The sequence below is a fragment of the Phyllostomus hastatus genome, unplaced genomic scaffold (assembly GCF_019186645.2).
Source record: "Phyllostomus hastatus isolate PE091 unplaced genomic scaffold, TTU_PhHast_1.1 phas_contig_41, whole genome shotgun sequence".
Taxonomy (NCBI): domain Eukaryota; kingdom Metazoa; phylum Chordata; class Mammalia; order Chiroptera; family Phyllostomidae; genus Phyllostomus; species Phyllostomus hastatus.
Window position 1 is genome coordinate 8932292 of NW_025333876.1, and position 27185 is coordinate 8959476.

Genomic DNA, 27185 nt, shown 5'->3' on the forward strand with positions numbered 1-27185 from the left:
GTTCCAATACGCCAAAGCTGCAGGTCTAATGCCTGGTCAGGACACACACGAGTCAACCAAGGAATGCATAAGTAAGTGGAACAACAAATCAATGGTTAGCCCTGGCTGCCGTAGCTCAGTGGATTGAGTGTGGGCTGCCAACCAAAGTGTCGCAAGTTCGATTCCCAGTCAGGGTACATGCCTGGGTTGTAGGCCATGACCTCCAGCAACCGCACATTGATGTTTCTCTCTCTCTCTCTCTTTCTCCCTCCCTTCCCTCTCTAAAAATAAATAAATAAAATCTTTAAAAAAGTCAATCTTTTAATCTTTTAATCTTCAAAAATTAAAAAAAAAAAACAAAACAAAAAAACAAATCAATGGTTTTCTCTCTTTCCCCTCTTTCTCTCTTTAGATTCAATTTTTAAATAAGTTCCTTAATTAAGCCATGGCTAGTGTGGCTCAGCAAATTTAGTGCTGGCCTGTGAGTCAAAGGGTCGCTGGTTCAATTCCCAGTCAGGGCACATGACTGGGTGGCAGGCCAGGTCCCCATTTGGGGGCATGTGAGAGGCAATCACACATTGATGTTTCTCTCCCTCTTTTCTCCCTCCCTGCCCTTCTCTCTAAAAATAAATAAATAAATAAATAAATAAATAAAATCTTTAAAACATTTTCTTAAATATATATTAAAAACCAATTAAGAGTTTGTACCGTCCCAGGTTCAGGGACCTAAAGACCAATAAAAATATAGACCTTGCCTTCAAAAGTATATTCATGCAGTCTAGTAGAAAGGTTAAGCCATGTAAACAAAGAACTGCAAATTACAAATCAGCAAACAAATACATTAACTTTACAAGGTAAGACAAAAGCTCCTTTGGAGGGTAGGTGTTTGTTAATGACAGTTACCTGAAAGAACTGGTATCTAAGCTGGGTTTTGAGAGATAACAGGAATCTTTCAGGAAGACAGAAAGGGAAAGAGAATCTTGCCAAAAAGAATATGGTATAGGAAGCACAAAGACACAAAAACAGTATGTTCAAAGCAATACTACATTACTTAAGTGCTGGATTTCAGGAAAAAGGAATGCAGATGAAGTTAGTTCATGAAGCGTCTTGTGTACCATGTAAATGAGCAGGTCATTCATCTTGTAGCTGATTGAGAACCTCTGAAGGGTTGCCAGAAAAATGATAGAAACATATTTTCTTTTTGGAAAGATGATACTTTGTGATGGAAGATGCCTACCAGCTTTTCATATGCTGTCTCCTCCTTACCATTCATTCATTCATTCATGTATTTAGCAATCTGTCCATTATACACTAGGTCTGATTTCAGGTAATGAGGACACAGCAATAAACAAAAAAGGTCTCACCCTGACTGGTGTGATTCAGTTGGTTGGGCATCGTCCTGCAGAGTGAAAGGCCTCTGGTTCAACTTCCAGTCAGGGTACCTACCTTGGTTGCGGGTTCAGTCCCCAGTTGGGGCAAGTGCAAGAGACAGCCAATTGGTGTTTCTTTCTCACATCAATGTTTCTCTCCCTCACTTTTTCCCTCCCTTCCCCTTTATTCAAAAATAAATAAGTAAAATCTCAAAAAAACAAAACAAAGCTCTCTGTTTAATTGTCACTTCTTCAGAGAAGACTTCTTTGATCACACTATCTAAAATAGATTTTTAAAATAATAGCTTCTACTGTTATGCTCTACCACATGAAGTTCTTTTTCTAAATTTATCACAATTTATGATTATGTAATTATTTGTAATTACAAGATTACATAATTAAATACAGATTTGTAATTACTTACAGAGTATCTCAGTGAGCACACTGTATGCTTAGAAAGAGAAACTTAAAATCCTGTTCTTGTTTGTCAAGGCAGCTTAGTTTAGCTAGCCCTTAATGACTTAATAATTCATTCATTCAGTAATTACTGAATACCAACTATGTGCTAAAAAGTGGGGAGAGGAATACAGTGGAGAACATTATAGAAATGATCCCTTCCCTCAAAAAGCTGAAAGTTTAATAGGGTGATACATACAAGTAAAACAGGCAATTTCAATACTCTATAATAGAGCCATGACAAGGAAGGTAAGCCATGCCCAGCAGGGTCCCCAGATGTAGAACTGGGCAGGCAGCTAAACTTGCAGAAATAGGGAAGCAGTGGCTACAAAGGCTTAAGCCCTAGGCAGAAGGCTAAATGGGTACAATGTGCCAAAAACCAACTACCACAAAAGACAATGACATTTAGATGGCATTTACTGTGTGCTAGGCATTCTTTAAAGCACTTTATATACAATATTAATTATGTATTATTATCAATTTATTAATCACATATATTATTAGTTGACTCAAGCCTTACAACAATCCCACAGATATGTACTATTGTCATCCTCATTTTACAGAGAAGAGGTCTGAGCTACAGACAGCTAAGCAAAGTCTCTGCCATCACACAGCTGCTCAGTGGTAGAGATAAGAGTTGAACCCGACAGTCTGGAGCTAGTCTGAGTTGTTAGCCTCTATACTATACTGCTTTTCAAAAGTATTATCAATTGCTTTTCCTATTCTATTTTTTATTTCCTGTAATGAGAACTAAACTCTCATGCATGCTATGTTTTCAATAGCCATCAAGACCATAATTGATTAAATAAAATCAGGTCCTTTTCAACTTAAAGCATTAAGATATGGATGGCATAACTCTAAGGGTTGATTATTATCAAATGCCTGAAGAATATATTTGAAGAAACACTAAGATTTATTGAAAGTTTATAAAACCCCTTAAAACAAAAGCAAAGAATAAGAAAAAATGGGCAAAAATGTTTCACATTATCTACTAATGATCAATGTATTTACAACTTATGATCCAGAGATTCTACCCCTAGCCATCTACCCAAAAGAACTATATATGTATGCACATAGGCATGTGTGCGTGTATTTGTCTGTGTACTAGTAGGTTCACAGCAGCCCTATTTGTAGTGACCTTAACCTGGAAGCTACCCAGGTGTCTGTGCCCACCAAATATCACACGAGGCACATTAACTATGTTACAGACCTCAACTAAATATAAGCAATGAGAATGAGTGATTCACAGCTGTATACAACATGGACAAATCTCACAAATAGGATGTTACTAAAAGAAGCCACACACACAAGCATGTGTCCTGTATGACTCCATTTATGTGAAGTATAAAACCAGGCAAACAAAACCAATCAGTGCTACTGGAGTGGCTTCCCATGAAGTGGGTGAGTGGAAGGGAGTATGAGGCTATGGGAAGCTGATAATGTTCTGCTCCTGACCTGGGTGGTAGATACTCAAGTATGTTCAATCTGTGAAAATTCATCAAGTGTACACTTAATGGTACACAGACTTTTCTGCATATATGTTCTTCTATAAAAAGTTAAATGGAAGTTGGTATTTTTAAATATCTAGTCTATAATTTTTAATGAATTTAATATTAACAGAAATAAGTACATTATCATCATCACTAATATCTGAGTGCTAACCATGTAGCAGGTACTATATTAAAAGTCTTACATCAGTGAATCTCACTTAATTCACAAATATCCTATAGAGACAGGCACCATTATTAACTTGATTTTCCGATGAGAAACTGAGGCTCAGAGTCATTACGCAATGTGTTACAGAGGAAAAACCAAACTCGGATGACCCTAACCCTAGGGAATATATTCTTAACCATCTAGCTATACTAAATTGTACGTAAAGGAGAATTCAGGTGATGTCAAGGCAAGAGAGAGACACTGGTCTTGAAACTTGCCCCACATGAGTGTTCAGTCACCTTATTTTCCAGGTGGAACCTTCAACTGGCCAAATTAAGGTGTAACAAGCAACAGCCTAGACAATTTGTTCTCATAATCAAATCACTCTCTTTAGTTATAGCATATTTGTTCAGGCCTGAGAAAATATAAATGTTAAAAGGTTTCTAAAACCAAACCCCATTTTCTTAACTCTATTCTGTCCCTTAAAATTTTTTACTCCAGTGATAATAAAGTATATCTTTAATTTAAGAAAATGTAACATGGCAGAGGAATATTAGTACAGCTAAACTTTAACAGATCATTAATCTTTATGCTATGTTCATGGGGCTCTATCTGAGAAAAGGCTGATGATCACATCTACAATGCAGAATTAACAAGCACTTTAATGAATGGAGACAGAACAAATGTAATCATGTAATAAAGTTTTAACAAAGATAACATAGGGAAAATAATTCCATAATTAATTATAACATTTGGCAATTTACCAACATTAAATTTACCTCTTTGGAGGGGGAAGCGTGAGAGGTGAAAATTGTCATCCAATAGGACCATACAAACATAACAAAGAACAGATGGAAAGCCACAAGGTAAACAACGGCCTTTCCTGGTAAATAAAAACAACATTTCATTGAATCCTGGTGAAAACAGGAAAAAGCACGACATTAAAACACAATATTTAGGGTCAAGAGGTTTAATCTAACAAAAAAAATTAAAACATACTAAAGACATCAAATACATTAGGTCCTTTACCTGCATGAGGTAAAGTTACAGGTATGAAGGAACGTTTTGTTTTTAAGGGTTATCATTCTAGTTTATAAGTAGTATAAGACTGGTCTGAGATGAGACTTGATTTTATTAAGCTGCTGAAGATTAAGTTGAAAACACCTCTTTAACTGATGGCATTTCAAAGCTTTTCCTAAGAGTTAGACTTTAAATGACTTGAAACAGATTCCATTACAATGAACACTAAATCCAATAAACTATGAAGTAAAAATAAATAAAAGAAGTTCCTATCACAGCAAATAATCAGTACATCAGAAAAACTCAATCCCTGGATTGTTCAGAAAAGGTATTAAAAATTTTATTGTCCTTTTCAACACAGGATAAAAAATTTTTAGCCACTTTGAATTTCTGCCATAACTGTTTCCCATGTGGATTAGGGTAACACTCCACCATCTTTATCTCCAAATATTAAACTCACTGAAATAACTTAAAGCTTTATGTTGGGTTCTGTAGTTTTTCTATTTGGAAGAAATGGGACTAGTTTCCACAAGAAGCAAAAACTATCTACCAGGTGCTTAATTTCTAAGTTTGAAACTTAATACCACAAACCCACTGAAAAACAAAGTGTAAGTTTTAAAAGTGTTTTAAAGTTCAGGTCAAATACACTATTTTTTCCACAAAAGCCTTCTCCATTACCTCTAGAATTCATTACACCCTCATACTCTACTCTCCAATTAATTTACTCAGACTTTAATTAAACCACTTCACTCGATACATTAAAGTTAGTTGCTTAATATTGATGAACTAATAAATGCAAAACACTTAGGACAGTGCCTGGCACATAATAAATCCTCAATAAATACTGGTTATTATTACTTTCCAGGCATCTTAATTCCTTTTCAAAAGGTGGTTCTTGTTTGTATTCTCTTTGTCAGCATTTCCCAAAATGAAAGACTAATAAAAGTTTTCATTGATCTACAGTGAAATGAAAAATACTAGCAATAACATGGTAAAGCTTTTATAGAGCTAACATGTTTTCAGTTCAAAGTACTGTTCTTCCTATGGTCTGAGGTTATTTTTCCTTATGTTTTTGGTTTTAAAAATGTTCTTTTTCAATTAAAAAGTGACAACTTCTTGGACCCCAGCATTTTCTATTGCAATTATCCTGGTCCAGGAGACAGGAAAGAAGCCTACAGGAAGCCAGGACTCAATGGCTCCTCACATCCTAAAGCTTATCAGTAAAAAATACTTCAAATTCTAGCTCCTAAAATCTCTTTCAAAGTAAACTTTTCATTACTTTCACTGCCAGTGCAATAGTTCATAAACTGTTGCTTATTTCACTTGGATTAATGCAAAAGTCAATTGGTCTCCCAAGTCCAGTCTCTCTCACTTCCAACCCATCTCAGTTGGCAGTATAAAATGTGTTGCTTATTCCCCCACCCCTTGGCAGTGAAATTCCGGGGAAGTTAACTCCATCTATGTAACTAGTGAATTCATTCTAAAACTCTGGGACTTCCTAGTAACCATATCTGACCATAGTTATTCAAATCATCACTTTTGCCACTGAAAGTCTAAGAGATGGCATATAATAAGACCTTATTTCTAACCCTTACAACAGTCTGGTAAGATATTCTTTCAGTTTACAAAGGTAAAAACTAAGTGTCAGGTATTTAATCTCTTGCCCAGTTTCATTTAGCTACTAAATGAGAAACCCAGATTTCAAACCCGTATCTGCTTGATAAAAATCCAAGGTTCTTTTCACTATGACATACTTAAAGTTGCATTTTCCTTCACTTCTTGAACCATCATCATAGTGTTAGCATAGGCAGCTAGTTAGGTATTAACCAAAGAGAAGCAAAACTGGCTAAGCCTGTCTAAGTCAGGAGGCTAATGCTTCACAGACACCCCACATGAGAGCCCTATCCTCCACCAAAGGGATGTTAATTTTGGAGCAGACAGGAAAGACCAGCTTTCCAGTCTCCCTGGGAGAACAATCCATCAGTTTGCAGGGACTGGGGAGGAGGAGAATAAACAGGGAAAATTCCTTTGCTGAGGTATGTGCAATAGGAGCAAAAATAGCGACCATAAAGGGGAAGAGAAAAACCTAGGAAATGGGTTGGATAGCAGGAGGTACCAGCAGAGGCCCGGGAAGATCCAGGAAAGAGATTGTGTAGTTTGAAAGAAAATTTACTCCTTCCCAAACTCACGGAAATATAATCAAAGCTTAACAAGGCCCAAGTCTCACATACACACTCTCTTTCTGCAGCAGCCTTGGGGACCAGATGGGAACAGAGACTATGCTGGACTACTGGAGTCTTGGATCCCGGGTTAATGGCACTGCAGCTCTGAGCCCTGACTTTCCTCCTGGACTCAGTGGGGACAAGTTTGGGACTGTGACCCCAGAGCCTGGACTTCTGAAGTAACACAGCACTGAGCCACCAGGTTGTGGAAGACACAGTATAGCACCCTCTTCAGGGGCATCTATGTCCTGTGTGCCCTTCCACTAAATCTTGCTACTACTACTGTTCAAATCCTCCTATGTGTGAGTCCCCAAAATTCATTTCCTGCAACTTAGCAAGAACCTATTTCCACACTGGTTTACCTCAGGCAACAACAGTGATCACAGCCTACTTTAAAGCCAACATTTGATGCCAAGATAAAGTCCTAACTACAACCTCCTTCTATTTTCAAATTTGCTTTCTTTTCACTTCCATTAAAATTGATTGTCATCCTCACTAAAAATACTGTTTTTTCAAATTGCATTTTGTATCATCTCAGCTCCCTCCACGTTGAATCCCATGGTCCACTCAGTAGATTCAATACCATTCTTTGTTCTTCCTTTGGAAAAGCATGCTGGAGCTCAGTCTCCTAATGTTACAACCAACTGTCATCTTCACCTAACTCACTGTACTTTATTTGTGCCTGGCCTGACATTCAGTCAAGTTTGTCAATCCTCATCTATACACTATTGTATAGCTTTGAAATAAATGGTAGCCTATAGTTACCGTAAACCTCTTGACCATTTAGTTACTTACAATTAAAGCTAGAATGTAAAACAATATAGCCTAAAAACATTTAACACAATTTTAGAATATTTCTGCTCTCCATAAGAACAAAAACAAAATGGCTTTTGCTTTAAGAACCCGTAACTCTCACTTACAAAACCTAGGTACATCTCTCAGCATAATGCCTGAAATATAGTAAGTACTTAATAGGACACAAGCCCCTTTTTCAGATCTTCTTTCCCAGAGCTAGCTGGACCCTATAAAGCATGACTGACCCTAACTGTTTTAGAGACTTTATCCTCAGAACTAGAAAATTACTAGAAGCCCCCTAAAGGTGCAGAAACTCTAGGAACTTATGAAACAGGATATACCAGACTACAACCATCTAAACAGGACCCTCTGCCTTCGAAACAAGTTGCAGCCCAACTGAAACCTCCTGCTCTACGACCACCCCATTACCTAATAAGTGCCCAAAGCCCTAACCTCCTGGGGCTGGTGCATTTCTCCACACCTAGCCCTTTCCCTTCCTTGGGAAAGTAAAAATAAAAACTTTGCTCTCTGTATCTTCACTTTGTGAGTTCTTTCACAGCCCATGTAAGTCAGGGGCCTGCTACATGCTGCCTGACACAGAACCTGCCTGACTAGAAATGCAAGCAGACCATGAGGAGCCTCTTGACAAAGAAAATTCCTGCCTAAGATTGATTAATAGCTACTCACTCATACCTTATTGTTTACCCATACCATAAAGGGAGAACACAACACCACAAAATATACCTTGTAAAGGTCAAAATTAATCTCAACCTCTTTCTACTTTCTATTTTCCCATACCAGCAATTTTCCACAGAAACTACAAACAGATATAAGCTCAACCTCCAGATACAGTTGAGGCCTCTCTTCCTTCTTTAGTGAGAAGAGTCCACTACTCTGTCTATGGAATGGGTTTTCTTGCTTGTTCCCTCTTCTCAATAAAACCAACCTGCTTTTCCACTTTAACCTCTTATCTGACTTGAATCTTAAATTCTTCTTGGCTTGGGTATGGAGTTCCCATGTGGGACTCCCCACTCTGGCATCAAAATTATGATGTAAAAAATAGAAAATACTGCTTTTAAACAAGCTTGAATTAATGTGATTGCCCATAACAAACTTCTGTGCACACATATGTGCTGGAAGAAATATATAAAGTAAGTTAACTAAGCAAATTAAATCAAAGCTGAAAGAAAAAAGGAACCTATAAATCAAAAAGCCTGATTCATAAATTACCTGTAACTGAATTAAAGACAAACCAAGCAAGCAAACAACTTCATCAAAAGACTCTTTGGAAGACATGGGGAAAACAGTCCCAAGAAATCAAGATACAAATTAAAAGTTCTGTTGTAAGAACTTCAGAAATTCTTTGCTTTCTGTATGTGCTCATTCAATATATGGGACACAGTTTTGATTTAAAGGAAGAAAAACAAATCTACCAAGATTGAGTCTGTTTATTCTGTTACTGAGAAATGAGATTCAAAGCCATCTTGAGATTTACATAGTTCATGCCTTTTCTGTATCTTAAATCATCAAATTTTATTCCTGAAATCTGTCTCACTATACCTAAAATTTTATTTTATCTCAGTGAACTCTGAGCAAATATTTTTCCCTCTAGTCACTGTCTTTGACTAGTCATGATAAAAACTTTTAATTCCCTTTCAAAATGAACCAGTAATACAATTTACAAATTTACAGTCTATTTAACTAAATGTCTGTGAGTACTAAAGTACAATTTTTAACAAATGTATAAACAATAGAAAATAAAATCCCTTCTTCCGCCCTAAATAGTTAATATCCTTGAACTATTATTATAGAGTTCTAAAGAACACACAAGGCAGAAATATGTACATCAACAAAGTTTGGGTACCAGATGCCTTACAAAATAACAACTATTTTAATTTATATAAATAATGCAAAGAAGAAAATATTGAATATATAGAAATGAACACAGTATGACATCTCATTTTAACTACCTAAACTTAAAAAATATATATTGTCTTTCTGAAAACAAAAACACATAGTCATCACTAAATAAAAAGAATGTGGGTTGTAATTATGATACCTTAAGTAGTCTACTTAAATTGAGACTAAAAGTACCTTACCATTTTCTCCATTTCCAGAAAGAGTAACTAGAACAGAAGAAAAAATAGTGAATTAATGTACTTTAAACATCTTGTACATAAATTTTATCACAGGTTGACTATTCATCTTAATATCATTTTCATAAAAATAAAGTTTAGTTATAAAATGTAAACACTAATGCAACTTCAGAATTACATACTCTAAAACATACTAAAAACACTAAATTGCTAAAACTCAGATTCTTCTTCATCATTGACACTGCAATTACATTAAACATTTCTTTCACAACTTTGTTCATTTTAGGTGTATCCATACGGTTATAGTTGTGCTGTTTCTTTAGCTGTTTCCTTGGTGCTACCTTGAACAGGACTCCTCTGTGACACTCATAGTTACTTAATTAGTCTATCATGTACCTCTATAGAGTTTTTCCTCAATTTCTTTGGCATAATATTTGCATCTCTTTGCTTTTACAATGAAGATCTTAGTTCCCAATTAATTTACTTAATTTGGCTTATCCTAAAATGTAAATAAAATAGTTTTAAAACTGCATACTAGTGTATTTCTTTGCAGCTTTTTCATTTCATTTGGTTTTGGCTTTAAACTACATCCCACTAAGGAGTACTATGTTCAAAAGTCACTTGAGGCCCAGGCCAGGTAGCTCAGTTGGTTACAGCATCATCCTGATGCACCAAGGTTGCTGGTTCGATGCCCAGTGAGGGCATATACAGGAAGCAACCAATGAGTGTATAAATGAGTAGAACAACAAATCGTTGCTTCTGTCTCTCTCTCTTCCTCTTCTCTCTCAGATTAGCAAATAAAAAAACAAACAAAAGAAAAAACAAAAGAAGAAAACAAGAAATAATTTAATAAACTAAGTTCATTTATCATGATTTCAGATTTTACAGTTTGCTTTTTTCTCTCTTTGTTTTAATTTTATTTTTTCAATATGCATAAAATGTCAATGGTTTAAAAGTCAAAGTAATATAAAAACGTACTCAGAAAGGCCTGGCTTTCATTCCTCATTCCAAGTAATCATTTTTATTAGTATTTGTTTTATCCTTCTTATATTTTCTTTTAGCAAAATAAGCATGTAAGTATATACATGGTGGGGCAAAAGTAGGTTTACAGGTGTTTGTATGGATGATAATACAATAATTAATAATACAAGAATAAACCCTGTTTCACATACTCACAATTGTAAAGCTACTTTTACCTGCCCTGTTATTTCCAATCTCTCCATTTATAAATCATTCCACACTTTGCTTTTTTTTTTTTTTTATCATTACATGTGAGTACATAGACACAACCATGGCTTGTTTGTACAGCACTGCACAAGCCTCCATTGTGTGGGGGTTCCATTAATACAATCAGGCCTCTATTGATAGACATCTGGGTAGTCTCCAGTTTACTGATGCCACAATGTGGCAATGAATAATGTTATGCATGTGTTATTTGTGAAAGTTTATTTTCAGTGTAGATGCCAATAGTGGGATTACTGGACAAAAGTAAATCTGCCCGCTTATCCCCCAAATCCTCATTATAGGGGTTGTACCATTTTACACTCCTACCAGCAATGTATGAAACTGCCTGTTTCTCTACAGTATACCCAATAAAGTGTTTTCAAATTTTGGTACTGTAGGGTAGTTTCACTTTGCATTTATCTTATAAATGAGAGTAAGCATCTGTTCATAAGTTTATAAGCCATTTTCTTTCTTTTTTTTTTTTTTACTGTGAACTATCTATTTACATCACCTATCCTTTTTTTTTTTCCCCATGGGGCTTTCCTTAATCTCTGGTTATAAGACCATCCACTCACATTTTGTTCTAGTACTTGAATGCTTTTATTTTTTACGTTCAGATTTGTTCCACTTTGAAATGATGGATTCCAGGGGCAGGAAAAGTATCAGATAAGCTTTAAAAATCCTGTTGCCAAAAAGTAAGGAAGAAATAAACGATGGGGACATGTCAGAAAGACAGAGAAACCAAATTGAAAGAGATCCTATTGGCCAAGTCTGGGAGAATCAGAACAACAACAACAATAATAAAAAAAGGTAAGATCATAACCCATAAAAGAAGAATCCATGAGACCATGCACATATAAATGAGTAAATGACCGTGACTGGTGTGGCTCAGTCTGTAGGGTATCATTCTGCAACGTTAAAGGTCACCAGTTGGATTCCCAGTCAGGGCACACGGCTGGGTTGCAGCTTCAGTCCTGGGTGGGGGTGTGTACAAGAGGTAACAGATCAATGTTCCACTCTCATGTCAATGTTTCTCTCTCCCTTCCCCTCTTTTTGTAAATAAATAAATAAGATTTTTAAATGAATAACTAAAAATGAGAAGGAGGGAAACCTCTTCCTTACAGTAGAATTCTTATGTAGAAGTAATCATGGAATTAGAAAAATCACCATCTGACAACCAGTACAATAACTGTTTCAAGCAAGAATCTGCAGAGATGCTAAACACTGTAAGTGCAAGAAATCAGGAATAGATTTCCCCACAAAGATATTGTTTGAGTTTCTCTGGAATCAGGTGCTGAAACAGAGTGTGAGGTACAAAATGTTTACTTAGGATCAACAAATAAAGAAAAATCTTTATTTCTACAGATGCCAAAAAGGCATTTGAAAAATCCAGTATCAATTCCTGATTTTTTAAAAAGATTTTATTTATTTTCAGAGAGAGGGAAAGGGAGGGAGAAAGAGAGGGAGAGAATCGTCAATGTGTGATTGTCTCTTGTGTGCACCAAGCTGGGGTCCTGGCGTGCAACCCAGGCATGTGAGCTGACTGGGAATCGAACCAGCAACCCTATGGTTCAGAGGCCCCCACTCAATCCACTGAGCCACACCAGCCAGGCCAATTCCTTATTTTTTTTTTAAAAAGTTAATAGTCCTGGCTCCCTCCCTTTGGCAATATACTCTGACACTACCAGCAGCTCATAGCAAAATAGGCACATGCAATATGATCTTCAAATACAGCTAATTAAAAAAAGAATGTATATTCTTTATATATATATATGCATGTGTGTGTATATACATATATATAAAACATGTATATATTTTATATATATATAAATATATATATAAAACTGTGTAAGAACATGCTCCTTCACTCACTAAAGTATGTATGGGGTGGGGGGAGAGAACAACACAACTCTAACCTGCCAAAAGAGGGGAAACAAGAGAAAATATGCTAGTGGCTACTTAAATTTTCTCCCCACTCCCAATAACATTTGAAAACCTACTCTGCTAAGAATTTACATTATTTTGTAAGACAGGTATTATCTAATTTTATAGCATGGGAACAAGTTCAGAGAGCTCATTCAACAAACACTAAAATATACAAAGAGGCCAGCATGGCAGCCATAGAACAAATTAAAGGAAGAATAGAAAAGAAATTATGGCAGAGAAGTAATGAGGGGAAGACAACATGGTAAAGACTTACAGTGTTCCACTGAACAAGGTTTTCAGAAGAGGAGTGATGAATCTGGTATTAATTTTAAAGGAATCATTCTAGCTGCTTCATAGAAAATAGGCAAGGTATAGTGTAAGGATGGTGTTGGAGCAAGAAGGGAGAGACAAGATATAAGGGTACTACAGTGTTACAGGTGACAATGCTGTATAACACACCACTCAAAACTCAGTGACTTTAAACAACCACCGTTTATTATTTCCTATTAATTGTGTGTCAGCAGTTCTGGCTAAAATCAGGTAACTGTTTTTTCTACTAGACGTAGTCAATTGGTAGCTTGACTGGGGCAGAAAAGTCTAAGATGGCCTCATTCATATTAGGGGCTTTGGCGCTTCGCTCACCTTGGCCAGACCTCTCTCTCTAGCTCAGGGGTGACCAACCTGTTGCCCTCTGGTCTCATGCAGCCCAGGATGGCTGTGAATGTGGCCCAACACAAAATCATAAATTTACTTAAAACATCATGAGATTTTTTTTGTGATCACGTGTTGCACTGTATTTAATGTGTCACCCAAAACAAGGCTTCTTTCAGGGTGGCCCAGAGACACCAAAAGGTTGGACACCTCTGCGTCTAGCCTAGACTTCCTTACATGGTGACCAGAACATTCCAAAAGAGCTAAAGTGAAGATGCATGCTGTCTTGAAGCCTAGGCTCCAAACCTCACATATCACTTCCACTACATTCTATTGATCAAAGCAAGTACAAGGCCAGCCCAGATTCACTGGGTGGGTAGACAGACACCAACTCTTCATAGGAGGAAGTACAAATTACTATGGGCATCTTTTCCAATCTAGTGCACAAGACAGAGACTATGGTGGCTGGAATGAATACAGTTGCAGCAGCAGTGGTGAGAAGCAGCCAGATTTCAGTACTTTTAATGACAGCATTTACTGATTAGTTAGATGTGGAATGATTTTTCAACCAACAAACTGGAATGATGAAATTCATTTACTGAGCTAGAGTAAAAGGAGCAGGTTCAGGAAAGAGAGAGAAAACAAAAATCTCAAGTTTTATTTTGGACCTGGTAAGTGAGATATCAACTAAATATCCAAGCAGAAATGTCAAGAAAGCAGGTATTAGACTATGAAAGTTAGCATGGGAATCGAAATATGGGCTGTAGGTGGGCTGAGTCACCTAGGTGATTCGATGTTTTGCCAAAACCTCTGCAGGAGATGTGCTGCATGAGTGGGCATGTTATTGTGGTGAAGCTGCCAGTCACCCATGGCCCATAGTTGCAGCCTTCTGAATCATCTGAATAGTTTCCACAAAGGAATGTTCAAGCTTAAAATTGAATGCAGATTCATTTTTCTTTCATTTTTCTTTCTGCTCAGTCATTTTGAATGTGTTGGCCACACAGTACACATGCTCACTAAATGGTGTCTATTGCCCCCACTGACTACTACAGTGAAATTATCATTGTTCATGCACAGGCATTCTGGGGCAGGAGGAGCAGAAAGAGGAGTACTAATCATAAAAAAGAATAATGAGGCTCTGGCTAGATAGCCTAGTTAGGGGTTCCATATCTAGTCAGAGTATATGCAAGAATCAACCAATAAATGCATAAAGTGGGACAAAATAAATCTCCAACAACCTAACCCTACATCTAAAAGAACCAGAAGAACAATGAAGCCCAGAACAGCAGAAGAAAGGAAATAATCAAAATCAGAGCAGAATTAAATGACAGAGAAAAACAACAACAACAACAACAACAACAAAAGCAATTCAAAGGAACAATGAATCCAGGAACTGGTTTATAGAAAAGATAAACAAAGCTGATAAACTGTTAACCAGATTCACCAAGAAGAAAAGAGAGAGGATCCAAATAAACAAAATCAGACATGAAAGAGAGGTAACAACTAATACCACAGAAATACAAAGGATAGTAAGAAATTACTATGAACATGCCAAAAAAAAAAAAAAATGGACAACTTGGGCAAAATGAGCAAATTTTTAGAAACATAAAATCTTCCAAAACTAAATCAGGAAGAAGCAGAAAACCTGAATAGACCATAACAATTAGTGAAATTGAAGCAGTTATCATAAAACTCCTGGCACACAAACACCCTGGACCAGATGGCTTCACAGGTAAATTTTACCAAACATTCAAAGAAGAACTAACACCTATCCTCAAACTATTCCAAAAAATTCAAGACTACCAAACTCTTTTCATAAGTCCAGTATCATCCTAATCCCAAAGCCAGGTGAAGACACAACAAAGAAAGAAAATCACAAGTCAATATCTCTGATGAACACAGATGTTAAAATCCTCAACAAAATACTAGCAAACTGGATCCAGCAATATATTACACAGATCATACACCATAATCAAGTAGGATTTATTCCAGGGATGCAAATTTGTTACAATATTAGAAAATTACATCACATTAAAAAAAGGCAAAAATCACACAATCATGTCAATAAATGCAGAAAGAGCATTTGATAAAATCCAATACCCATTTATGATAAAAACACTCAACATACTGGGAATAGAGGGAGCATACCTCAACATAATAAAGGCCATATATGAAAAACCTACTGCCTGCCGACCTCATACTCAATGGGCAAAAGCTAAAAGCATTTCCCTTAAGATCAGGAAGAAGACAAGGGTGTCACTTTCACTACTCTTATTTAATATAGTACTGGAAGTCCTAGCCACAGCAATCAGACAAGAAAAAGAAATAAAAGACATCTAAATTGAAAAGGAGGAAGTAAAACTATCATTATTTGCAGACGAAATGATAGTGTACATAGAAAACCTTATAGGCTCCACCAAAAAACTGCATGAACTTACTAGTGAATATGGCAAATTAGTGGGATACAAAGTCAATATCAGAAATCGATGGCACAATCAGAAAGCAAAACTAAGAAAAAAGTCTCATTTACAATGGCAACAACAACAAAAAAATAAAGTACCTAGGAATAAATTTAACTAAGCAGGTAAAAGACCTATACTTGGAAAACTACATAAAAATGAAAAAAATTGAGAAAGGTGCAAGTAAATGGAAGGATATTCCTTTCATGTATTGGAAGGCTTAACATCATTAAAATGTCCATACTAATCAAAGGAATCTATAGGTTCAACTCAATTCTTATTAAAATACCAATGGCATATTTCACAGACCTATAACAAATATTCCAAAAATTTATATGGAACCAAAAAGACACCCTGAAAAGCCTCAGCATCTTGAGAGAGAAGAATAAAGTTGGAGGGATCATAATACCTGATATCAAACTATATTCCAAGGCCACCATAATCAAAACAGTCTGGTATTGGCATAAGAACAGACACACAGATCAATGGAATGGAATAGAGAGCCCAGAAATAAACCTGTATCTCTATGATCAATTAATATTTGACAGAGGGGCCATGAGCATACAATGGAGTAAAAATAGCCTCTTCGATAAGTGGTGTTGAAAGAAATGGTCTGGTACATGCAAAAAAGTGAAACTAGACCATCACCTTACCGTATACACTAGAATAAACTCAAAATGGAAAAAGACTTAAATATGTTGTGATACTCTAAAAGACCTAGCAGAAAACACAGGCAGTAAAATTTCAGATATATCATGTAGCAGTATTTTTGCTGATATCTCTCTCAGGATAAAGAAATTACAAATGGGACTACAGAAAATTAAAAATCTTCCGTGTGGTTAAAGAAACCATCATCAAAATGAAAAGAGAAATGACTGTATGAGAGAACATATTTGCCAATGATACATTGGACAAGGGTTTCATCTCCAAAATATATAAAGAAGTCATATGATTCAACACCAGGAAGACAAACAATCCAATTTAATACTGGGCAAAGTACCTGAACAGACACTTCTCCAAGGAGGGCATACAGAGGGCCCAGAGACATATGAAAGGAAGCTCAGTATCACTAGCCATCAAAGAGATGTGAATTAAAATCACATTGAAGGACTTCTGGCCAAGATGGAGGTATAGGCAGACACAATGTGTCTTCTTGCACAACCAAAACAAGGACAACAACAAATTTAAAAACCAAAAAAGCAACCAGAACTCACAGAAAATCAAACTGTATGGAAGTCCGACAACCAAGGAGTTAAGAAACATTCATCCAGATTGGTAGGAGGGGTGGAGACTGGCAGCCAGGTAAAGAGGACTTGCAGCAAGGCTGTGGCTGGAGGACAGGGCCAGGCTGGCAGCGGCTAGAGGATGGGCGAAGCAGTCGCTTGCAGACTGGGCAGTCCCACATTTACATGCAGATAAACTGGAAGGGATAACTAGGGAGCAAGACAGACTGCACACAACCCAGGGTTCCAGTACTGGGAAATAAAGCCTCAAAGCCTCTGACTGAAAACACCTGTGGGGGTTGAGGTGGCAGCAGGAGAAACTCCCAGGAGAGTTTGTTGGAGAGACCCACAGGATCCTAGAATGTACACAAATCACCCACCTGGGAATCAGCACCACAAAGGCCCAATTTGATTGTGGGTAGCCAGGGAAATGACTGAAAACCAGCAGGGAGCAGAGCAAGCAGCACTTTCCCTCTTAGAGCCCTCCCCCCACATAGTGTCACAACACAGCGAAGTGGGTTGCCCCACCCTGGTGAACACCTAAGGCTCCGCCCCTTACTATGTAACAGGCGAGCCCAGAGGAAAAAAAAAATGACCCAAATGAAAGAACAGTTCAAAGCTCCAGAAAAAACACAACTAAGCAATGAAGAGACAGCCAACCTATCAGATACACAGTTCAAAACACTGGTTCTCAGGACGCTCCAGGAACTCACTGGGTACTTCAACAGCATAAAAAAGACCCAGACAGCAATGAAGGTTGCATGATGTGATACAAAGAAAAATCTATAAGGAACCAACAGTGATGGGAAGGAAACCAGGACTCAAATCAATGGTTTGGAGCAGAAGAAAGAAACATTCAACTAGAACAAAACGAAAAAACAAGAATTCAAAAAAATGAGGAGAGGCTTAGGAACCTTCATGACAACTTTAAACATTCCAACATCTGAATCATGGGGTGCCAGAAGGAGAAGAGGAAGAGCAAGAAATTGAAAACTTATTTGAACAAATAACAAAGGAGAACTTCCCCTATCTGACAAAGGAAATAGACTTCCAGGAAGTCCAGGAAGCTCAGAGGGTCCCAAAGAAGTTGGACCTAAAGAGGAATACACCAAGGCACATCATCATTATATTACCCAAGATTAAAGATAAGGAGAGAATCTTAAAAGCAAAAAGAGACAAGTAGACAGTTACCTACAAAGGAGTTCCCATCAGACTGTCAGCTGATTTCTCAAAAGAAACCTTACAGACAAGAAAGGGCTGGAAAGAAGTGTCTGAAGTCATGAAAATCAAGGACTTATACCCAAGATTACTCTATCCAGCAGAGCCATCATTTAGAATGGAAGGGCAGATAAAGGGTGCTTCCCAGATAGGGTCAAGTTAAAGGAGTTCATCATCACCAAGCCCTTATTATATGAAATGTTAAAGGGATTTACCTAAGAAAAAGTAGAAGAGCAAAAATATGAACAGTAAGGTAACAGCAAACTCACAGTTATTAACAACCACACCTAAAACTAAAACAAATGCAAACTATGCAAACAACCAGAACAGGAACAGAATCACAGAAATGGAGATCACATGGAGGTTTATCAACAGGAGATTGGGAGGGGGAGAGAGGGGGAAAAGGTAGAGAGAATAAGTAGCATAAATGGTAGGTAGAAAATAGACAAGGGGAGGTCAAGAATAGCATAGGAAATGTAGAAGCCAAAGGGGGGTCGTACCTTATATGTATGACCCATGGACATGAACTAAAGGTGGGGAATGTGGGTGGGAGGTGGTATGCAGGGTGGAGGGGAATAAAGGGGGGGGGGGAATGGGACAATTGTAATAGCATAATCAATAAAATATATTTTAAAAATATAATAAATAAATAAATAAAATCACAATGAGATTCCACCTCATACCAGTCAGAATGGCCATCATTAATAAATCAACAAAAAAGTGCTGGCAAAGATATGGAGAAAAGGGAACCCTAGAGCACTATTGGTAGGAATGCAGACTGGTGCAGCCACTGTGGAAAACAGAATGGAATTTCCTCAAAAAAACTAGAAATGGAACTGCCTATTGACCCAGTGATTTGACTGCTGGGAATATATCCTAAGAATCCCAAAACACCAATTCAAAACAACTTATACACCCCTATATTCATTGCAGCACTATTTACAATAGTCAAGTGCTAGAAGCAACTTAAGTACCCATCAGTAGGTGAATGGATTAAAAAACTGTGGTACATTTACACAATGGAGTATCATGCAGCAAAAGAATTCCTACCTTTTGTGACAGCATGAATGGAACTGGAGGCTATTATGCTAAGTGAAACAAGCCAAGCAATGAAAGAGAAATACTATATGATGTCATTATAAGAGGTATCTTATGAGCAAAATAATCCAACTAGCAAAATAGAACCAGAGACATGGAAACATGGAACAGACTGACAGGTGCTAGAGGGGAGAGGGAGTGGGGGGAATTGTGGAAAGGAGGGGAAGGAATTAGTCAAAGAACATGTATGAATGACCCACAGACTTGGACAATGGTGTGGGGATTGATGTGGGTGCAAGGGAGGGCAAAGGGGGAAAAATTGGGACAACTGTAATGAAATAAACAAGAATAATAAAAATAACTAAATAACAAGGAACAACAATTTGATGTTTCTCTCCCTTAAATCATAAAAAAAAAGGAATGGAGAGTACTGAAAATGGTAACTACATAGGTAAATACATAACATTTGTTTTCATATTATTTAAATCTTTTAAAAAGATAAACTGTTTAAACAAAATAATAGCAATATAGTGTGAGTTTTATAACATATAAAATGCATGACAACAATAGCATAAAGGCTAGGAGGGAAGAAATGAAGGAATGATTTTATAAGCTACTACATGTGAAGAGGTATATCACCTGAAGGTAAGTTATAAGTTAAAAATGTATACTCTAAATCCTAAAACAGCCCTCAGCAGTATGGCTCAGTTGGTTGGGTGCTGTCCTGCAACACAAAAAGTTGCTGTTCAATCAGCTCCCCATCAGGGCACATGCCTAGGTTGCGGGTTTGGTCACTGGTTGGAGTGTGATGTTTCTCTTTCACATCACTGTTTCTCTCTCTCTTTCTCCCTCCCTTCCCCTCTCTAAAAAAAACATAAATATTTAAACCCTAAATAAATCACTAAAATAACAATTATACCTAATAAGTCAACAAACAAAAATGATCATAAAAATAATTGAAAAAAATTTTACTTTATTGGTTTTAGAGAAAGAGAGAGAAGGAAGGAGGGAGGGAGGAAAATAAGGAGGAGAGACTCTGATTTGCTGTTCCACCCATCTATGTATTCAATGATTGATTTCTGTATGTGCTCCAACCAGAGATTGTACCTGCAACCCTGGCACACTGGGATGACACTACAAGCAACTGAGCTACCTGGCCAGGGCAATTAAAAAATTTTAAATCATTTGAAAGTTGATTAATTCAAAGAAGGCTGAAAAAAGAGGAAAAGGAAACAAAAAACACAGAGGATAGATTTAAATACAGCAAATGATAAGGCTTAAACTTGACTATATTAATAATCACATTGAGTGGAATGGGTCAAAACTCCCCAATTGAAAGACAGAGATTGTACAGCATGATGTCTATAGTTAATTCTGTACTGTATATTTGAAACTTGTTAAGAGAGTAAATCTTAAAAGTCCACCATCACAAGGAAAAAATTTTGTAACTATTTGTGGTGATGAATATTAACAAGATTTTGTTGATGATTTTTCAATGTAGATACATATGAATATTATGTTTTAGACCTAACACTAATATAATGTTACATGTTAATTTTTTTAAAAGGCAGAGATTTGCCTGGCTGGTGTGGCTCAGTGGGTTGACTGCTGGTCTGCAAACCAAAGGGTTGCTGGTTCAATTCCCTATCAGGGCACATGCCTGGGTTGCAAGCCAGATCCCCAGTTGGGGTGTGTGTCACACGCCGATATTTCTTTCCCTCTTTCTGCCTTATTTCCCCTCTCTCTAAAAAAAAATAAATAAATTTTTTTTTAAAAAGTTAAAATACATTAAAAATACAATAAAAAGGCAGAGGTTTTCAGAATGGATTTAAAAAACAAGATCTAACTGTATGGTGCTTATGAGAAATGCATTTTAGTTTTTTAGAGATTTTATTCATTTTTTAGAGAGAGGGGAAGGGAGGGAGAAAGAGAGGGAAAGAAACATGGATGTGCTACAGAAACATCAATCAGTTGCCTCTTGCACACCCCCAAACAAGGACTTAGCTAGCAACCCAGGCACAGGTCCTGATTGGGAATTTAACCAGTGATGTTTTGGTTTGTAGTAGAAGGCTCATACCGCTGAGCCACACCAGGGAGGGCCAAGTAATGCATTTTAAATATGAAAATATAAACAGGTTAGAGTAAAAGGACAGGGAAAGACATACCACACTAACACTACACTACACTACATTACACTACACTAACACTAACTGTGGTAACATACCACACTAACACTGCACTACACTATACACACTAACACTACACTAATACTAACTAAAAGAAAGAATAATGGATGTGTTAGTATTTGCCAAAGTAAATTTCAAAGTAAACAATATCACCAGGGACAAGAAAGTCACTTTATGATGATAAAGGGTCAATTCATCAAGAGGACAGTACAATTCTAAACATTCTATGTACCTAATTACAATACTACAAAAGACATGAAAAAAACCCCCGATAGAACTGGAAGGAGAAATAGACAGGTCGACACTTATAGTCCCACCTCTCTCAATAATTAATTGACAGAATAGAAAGTCAACAAGTACAGAGAAGACTTGAACAACATTACCAACTTTCCTTAATTGACATTTATGGAGCATTATGACATAATAGAATACTCTACCCAACAATAAACAGCAAAATATACTGCTGGAATAGAATACATTTTTCTCAAATGCACATAGAACATTTCTAAGACAGGCTACATTTTGGGCCATAAAACAAGACTGAATACATTTTAAAGAACTTAAGTCACAGAAGGTATGTTTTTTAACTACATGAAATTAAATTTGAAATCAGTAACAAAAAGATACTAGGAAAATCCCCAAATACTGAAACTCCAAACTACACAACATACCTCTAAACTAACCCATGGTTCAAAGATAAAAACAAAAGTGAAATATGAAAATAATTTGAATTGAATAAAAATACAACATATCAAAACTGATGGGGTGCAAATAAATCAGTGTTTAAGGATAAATCTATAGGACTAAACACCTAAGATTGGACTCAATAACTTTAGTTTTCACATTAAGAAACTAGAAAAAGGAGCAAATTAAACACAAAGTAAAAGAAAGAGAATAATATATATCAAATTACAAATTGATGAAACTGAAAACAGAAAAACAAAGAAAAATCAAATCAAAAGCTGGTTCTTTTGAAATCAATAAAACACATAGGAATCAACAATGTTGAGAATCAACAGTGTGCTCATTGTTGATATTTAAGCTATTTATCTTGTTACATTCTAAGAAATTACATTGTTACATTATCTTGTTACACTGAAGAAATTATTGAGACACAACGAAGTATTAGATATATAGACTCAGAGGTTACAGTTCTAATCTACCTATTTTTCTCTGAAAAATATAAAAGGCATATTGATCCCTAGACAAACCACATAGCTCTTCCAAACAAACAACAGTTTTCTTGGAAATAAAATAAAGGGACTGAATTAGAAAATCTCTTAAAATCTCTTTAAACATGCCAAATAAAAGGTATATGTATACTACTAACAGCTATAAATGACCTATACAAGATGCTCTGATAAAACCCTGGGAAACTAGGGAGAAGTTGGTCAATCTGCCCGTAACTAAATTCATGTGTTTAAATATCAGCCTTGGGGGAAATGAAAGGAGAATTTCAGTTCAATTTAAAATCAAAGGCCAATATTACTAATTAACTTAATTGTCACTTCTCCACTCATTACCCCTGTGAGAAAGCCATGTTAGATGTGTTACTACTTACTCAATTTTTGTCCTCAATCATACTCCTTCCAGTAATATGAATTCCTGACTAATAGGAGGTATGTCCAGAAAAAGTCCAACCACTGTTAATAAAATGAGAATGGATTGCGTGATACCAATGTAACTTGGCAATGATGTAACCTGGCAAGGAGAGTGGACTGGAATGCAGATGTGTGAACACTGACCACTTCACTGTACTAGTCAGTGGGGGCAGTAGACCCATTTAGTGAGCATGTGTACCATGTGGCCTTCGCATTCAAAATGACTGAGCTAGTAGAGCAACAAATCTGCACTCAATTTTGCTTTAAGCTTGAACATTCCCTGGTGGAAACTATTTGGATGAATCAGAAGGCCACAGCTATGGGTCAGGGGTGATTGGCAGCTTCACATCGACAACATGCCATTCATGCATCACATCTCCTGCAGAGGTTTTGGCAAAACATCAAATCACCCAGGTGACTCAGTCCCCCTACAGCCCAGATTTGGAGCCCTGCAACTTCTGGCTTTTCCCAAAACTAAAATCACCTTTGAAAGGGAAGAGATTTCAGACCATTGATGAGATTCAGTAAAGTACGATGGGGCTGCTGACAGTGATTGGGAGAATTGTGTAAGGTCAGAGGTGCTTACTTTGAAGGGGACTGGGGTATTATTGTCCTTTGTACAATGTTTCTCCCTATTTTTTGTATTACATGACTGGATACTTTCTGGATAGTGTGTGTATATGTGTGCATGAAACTACAAAATGAAGTTAGAGAAGCCGGAATGAAATGAGGGCCTCTCATAAACAATTTATTTGTTCAAATGTCCTACTGAGGACCAGGCATTTTTATCGTCTGATATTTAGAAAACTTCTGCTGCCACCTTTTAGGAGAATATTACCTGATGCAAATATACCATAACTAATATTGAAATCTGCCCTGAGTGTCTGGGTCTGGATAAACAACTAGTCTTGCATAGTTGTCAATTTTAAAAGCACGGACTCCAGAGCCATATCATTTGAGTTCTAATTCTGATTATGCCATTTACTAGTTATTGTACAAATTATTTAACTTTATGGAGATTATTATGAGTATTAAATAAATCAGCACATGTAAAGGTATTATTTATTATCTTCCTCTCCCATCTAGTTTGATAAAGAATATCAGAAGCTATGAAAATTTTATAAAAATTTTTGAAATAACGCATTAAGAAAACTTACACTTCTCTCAAATTTAAGCTCCTATTAAATTATATGTTGATGTATTTAAGTGGATCTATAATCATGAAAACATAAATATACATAAGTAGCTTAAAGAACAGTTTTAAAATGAGACCAAAGGAGCTTTTGTGTTCAACTATGTAATGCAGTGGCACCGCAGACCTCCCAAATTCTCCCTAAACTTGGATAATTTAGAAGTATTAAATGCAGGTTCTATGTAAGACCTTTCACCTTCAATATTTTAAAATACCCTCATGGCCCACTAAAAGTTGCATGCTGAATAGAAAGATGTGGGTCACATTCTAACAGCCACTCAATAATTGTGTGACCTAACCAAGGGTCCTATTTACTCAATCTCATTTCCTACATCTGTGGCATACTGAGGGGAGAACAATGAAATGCCTCCTCCACACAACACTTCTCAATTCATGTTTCTTTTCCTTCATGTTTGATGTCACCTGTTGATTAAATGTGTAATTGCAACATAAATACACATTTTTAGTGATCCTTCGGAAGCTTTACTTCAAAACCACTATGCAATTAAAATAGGGTGGGAATAATCTTCTGATGTAATTAAATAAGATTGGTACAACTTTTGTAATAAATGCCCACTTCAGAGTAATTAAGATAAAGCATCATCATAAGGTGGTGAGAATCCTATGATCACCATCACTTCCTGGAAGTAGCTTCAAGAAATACCCAACTCTAGACAATTTTAATTCATTCAAACATTTTTGGCAAATATTCTGGTATCCAAAAGAATGAGACTAAATAATATTCAACGGATTATTATTATTTGGAAATGTATTCCACAACTAATTTATTCTGGGCCTACTCGCAGGGAGCTTTTCTAGGAATTAAATATTCTATAATACAAAATAATTTTTTTAAAGGTAGGTATTTTCATTTAAAAACCTATCTCCAAACTTTCTGAGTCAAAGCATTCTCTTCCATGCGCAGAACTCGGTTTTTGCCACTTCCCTGAGAGATGTGCAAACCCGGACCCACAACAGGGAGTCCTGTTTGTGCCACCTTCAAGTGGAGTGCCTGGTACAGCTTTCCATTCCTACAATCCCTATCTATTTTATGGACTCTCTTTTGATAATGTGGACTCAGTCCGGACACAAAGACTAGGGATACCGAGGGACTGTGTCCATAAACGGCACTCACCACGTGGCCCCAAGTTCTCAGGAAGAACGGAGGCAAGCAGCTGACCAGAACCTAGAGGCCAACGTAAACCTGAAACACCTGCTCAAAGCCCATCAACTACTCCTTTAATCAATCAATCAATCAATCAATCACCAATCAATGTTTTGACAGGCCATTTCCTCCCCTCTTAAGAACAACCCAAGTAAACCGGTACCCTAAATCCTTTAAGTGTACTAGGCTGTTCCTCCCGTTTTTCAGGGGATCGGGTGAGAACTACTGAGGGAAACGACAGTAAGGAGGAGCGGACTAGAAATCTCCGGAAGAAAACAGCTGCTGAAAGGATCAATTGTCTCACTCATTCTTTGACCAAAAGCTGCACTGAGAACGAGTTACTGACTCTGGGAAGAAGGAACTTCCCTAGGGCCAGCCGCCGCCCAGCTGGCTTCGCTCCGCGGTCCCCACTCTACAGGCCTGAGTCTTCACCGTGAAAGGTACAAACCCTGGAACCGCCACACACTTCCGCAACCGCTCGCCCCGGGAAACCCCTTCGGGCTCCGCGGCGGGGCGCGCCCTCCTGGTACTCACACACACACAACTCCACCACGTACGCGTAGTAGGACCAGGCCACCACAAAGGCGATGAACAGCACCGGCACCCAGCCTACGCCGCGCTGGCAGCAGCGCCAGGACCGTCCCGGCGCCATGTTCCGGGGTGGCTGCAGCACCAAGGCCCAAGGAGTACAGAGCCTAAGGTATCTACGCCGCAAATCAGATGACGGCTGGTCCCGCGGAACCGCCCCCGAGGCCCCCAGCCGCAGCGCCAGGCCCCGCCCCCGCTCCAGGCCCCGCCCCCGCGCCAGCGGTCGCCTCACCTTGGGGCAGGGCTCCTTTGACCAAAACGGGAAGGCCGGCTCTTAGGGCGGGCCCTCGGCTCCCGACCGCCGGGGGCTGGGCTGCCGGAGCCTAACGTGGAGGCTACTCCGGGACTCGGGATTGGGGGGGGGCGGTGCCTGCCTCGTGTGCGCTGAGTTGGAAAGCACTTCCTGGATAGCAGAGCCGGATCAGGGACTGCTCTGTTAGCACAAACTGCTCTCTCGGGGCCCATTTTCAAGTAGGGTGAGGCTGTGCCCCAGCAACTGAAGGCAAGGGTTGTCCGGTATTGTAAGGCTCCTTTAGGGAGGCCAATGTGCACCTCTGATTAAAAACCCTGAACTTTGAAATCCCTTGCTCCGCGTTTCAGGCCTAACCCCTCCATTTTTCGAGGAATGGAACCAGTAGATGCCTGTGATTTAGCATGGAAGCTTGTAGAGTCGTCAATTTGATTTTAAACACAAACTGAAATCTGAATTGGAAAAAGGAGAGCAACAGCCCTTTCCCTGATCCCCAAGGTACTACTGAAATTTCGAGAATTTATTTACGACTACAGTATTCTTCTAAACAATACTTGTTAATCTTAATAGAACATAAAACCAGCACTATGAAGATGTAATACAAGTAATTCCAAACTGCATTTCCTGATACTTCATGTCTATTTTTCAGTAAGGTCTCCATGAAGCATATTTCCCCCTTTTATAGTGTGACGTGAAGGTTATAAAGGCAAATAATATTTCTAGCGCTAGAAATACTAAAAGGTGTGTAAATATTCTGTTCTCCCAGATTTTATACCTTGAAAGTCATGATGGTGTCAAAGCTGACAGTAGCTTCAAGGCATTAAAGTGAAAAAATTCAGCTTGTTTTCTAGAGATCCTGCTTAAAAGGAT

General features: G+C 37.6%; 1 protein-coding gene across 5 annotated transcripts in view; it reads right to left on the minus strand.

Moving 5' to 3' along the window:
- Positions 1-26205, minus strand: part of ZDHHC20 (zinc finger DHHC-type palmitoyltransferase 20) — a 72577-nt gene extending 46372 nt beyond the window's left edge. Inside the window, exons 1-3 of one of the 5 annotated variants that reach the window (XM_045844941.1) lie at positions 26012-26205; positions 9598-9624; positions 4241-4344 (exon numbers count right to left, since the gene is read on the minus strand). In XM_045844941.1, the coding sequence (XP_045700897.1) occupies positions 4241-4344; positions 9598-9624; positions 26012-26129 (249 nt within the window). In that variant the 5' untranslated portion in view covers positions 26130-26205. Of the gene's footprint in view, positions 1-4240; positions 4376-9597; positions 9625-11393; positions 11501-26011 lie in introns of those variants that run through there. The other 4 variants (XM_045844942.1, XM_045844943.1, XM_045844945.1 and 1 more) reach the window with 4 other exon arrangements.
- Between the last annotated feature and the right edge of the window lie 980 nt (positions 26206-27185).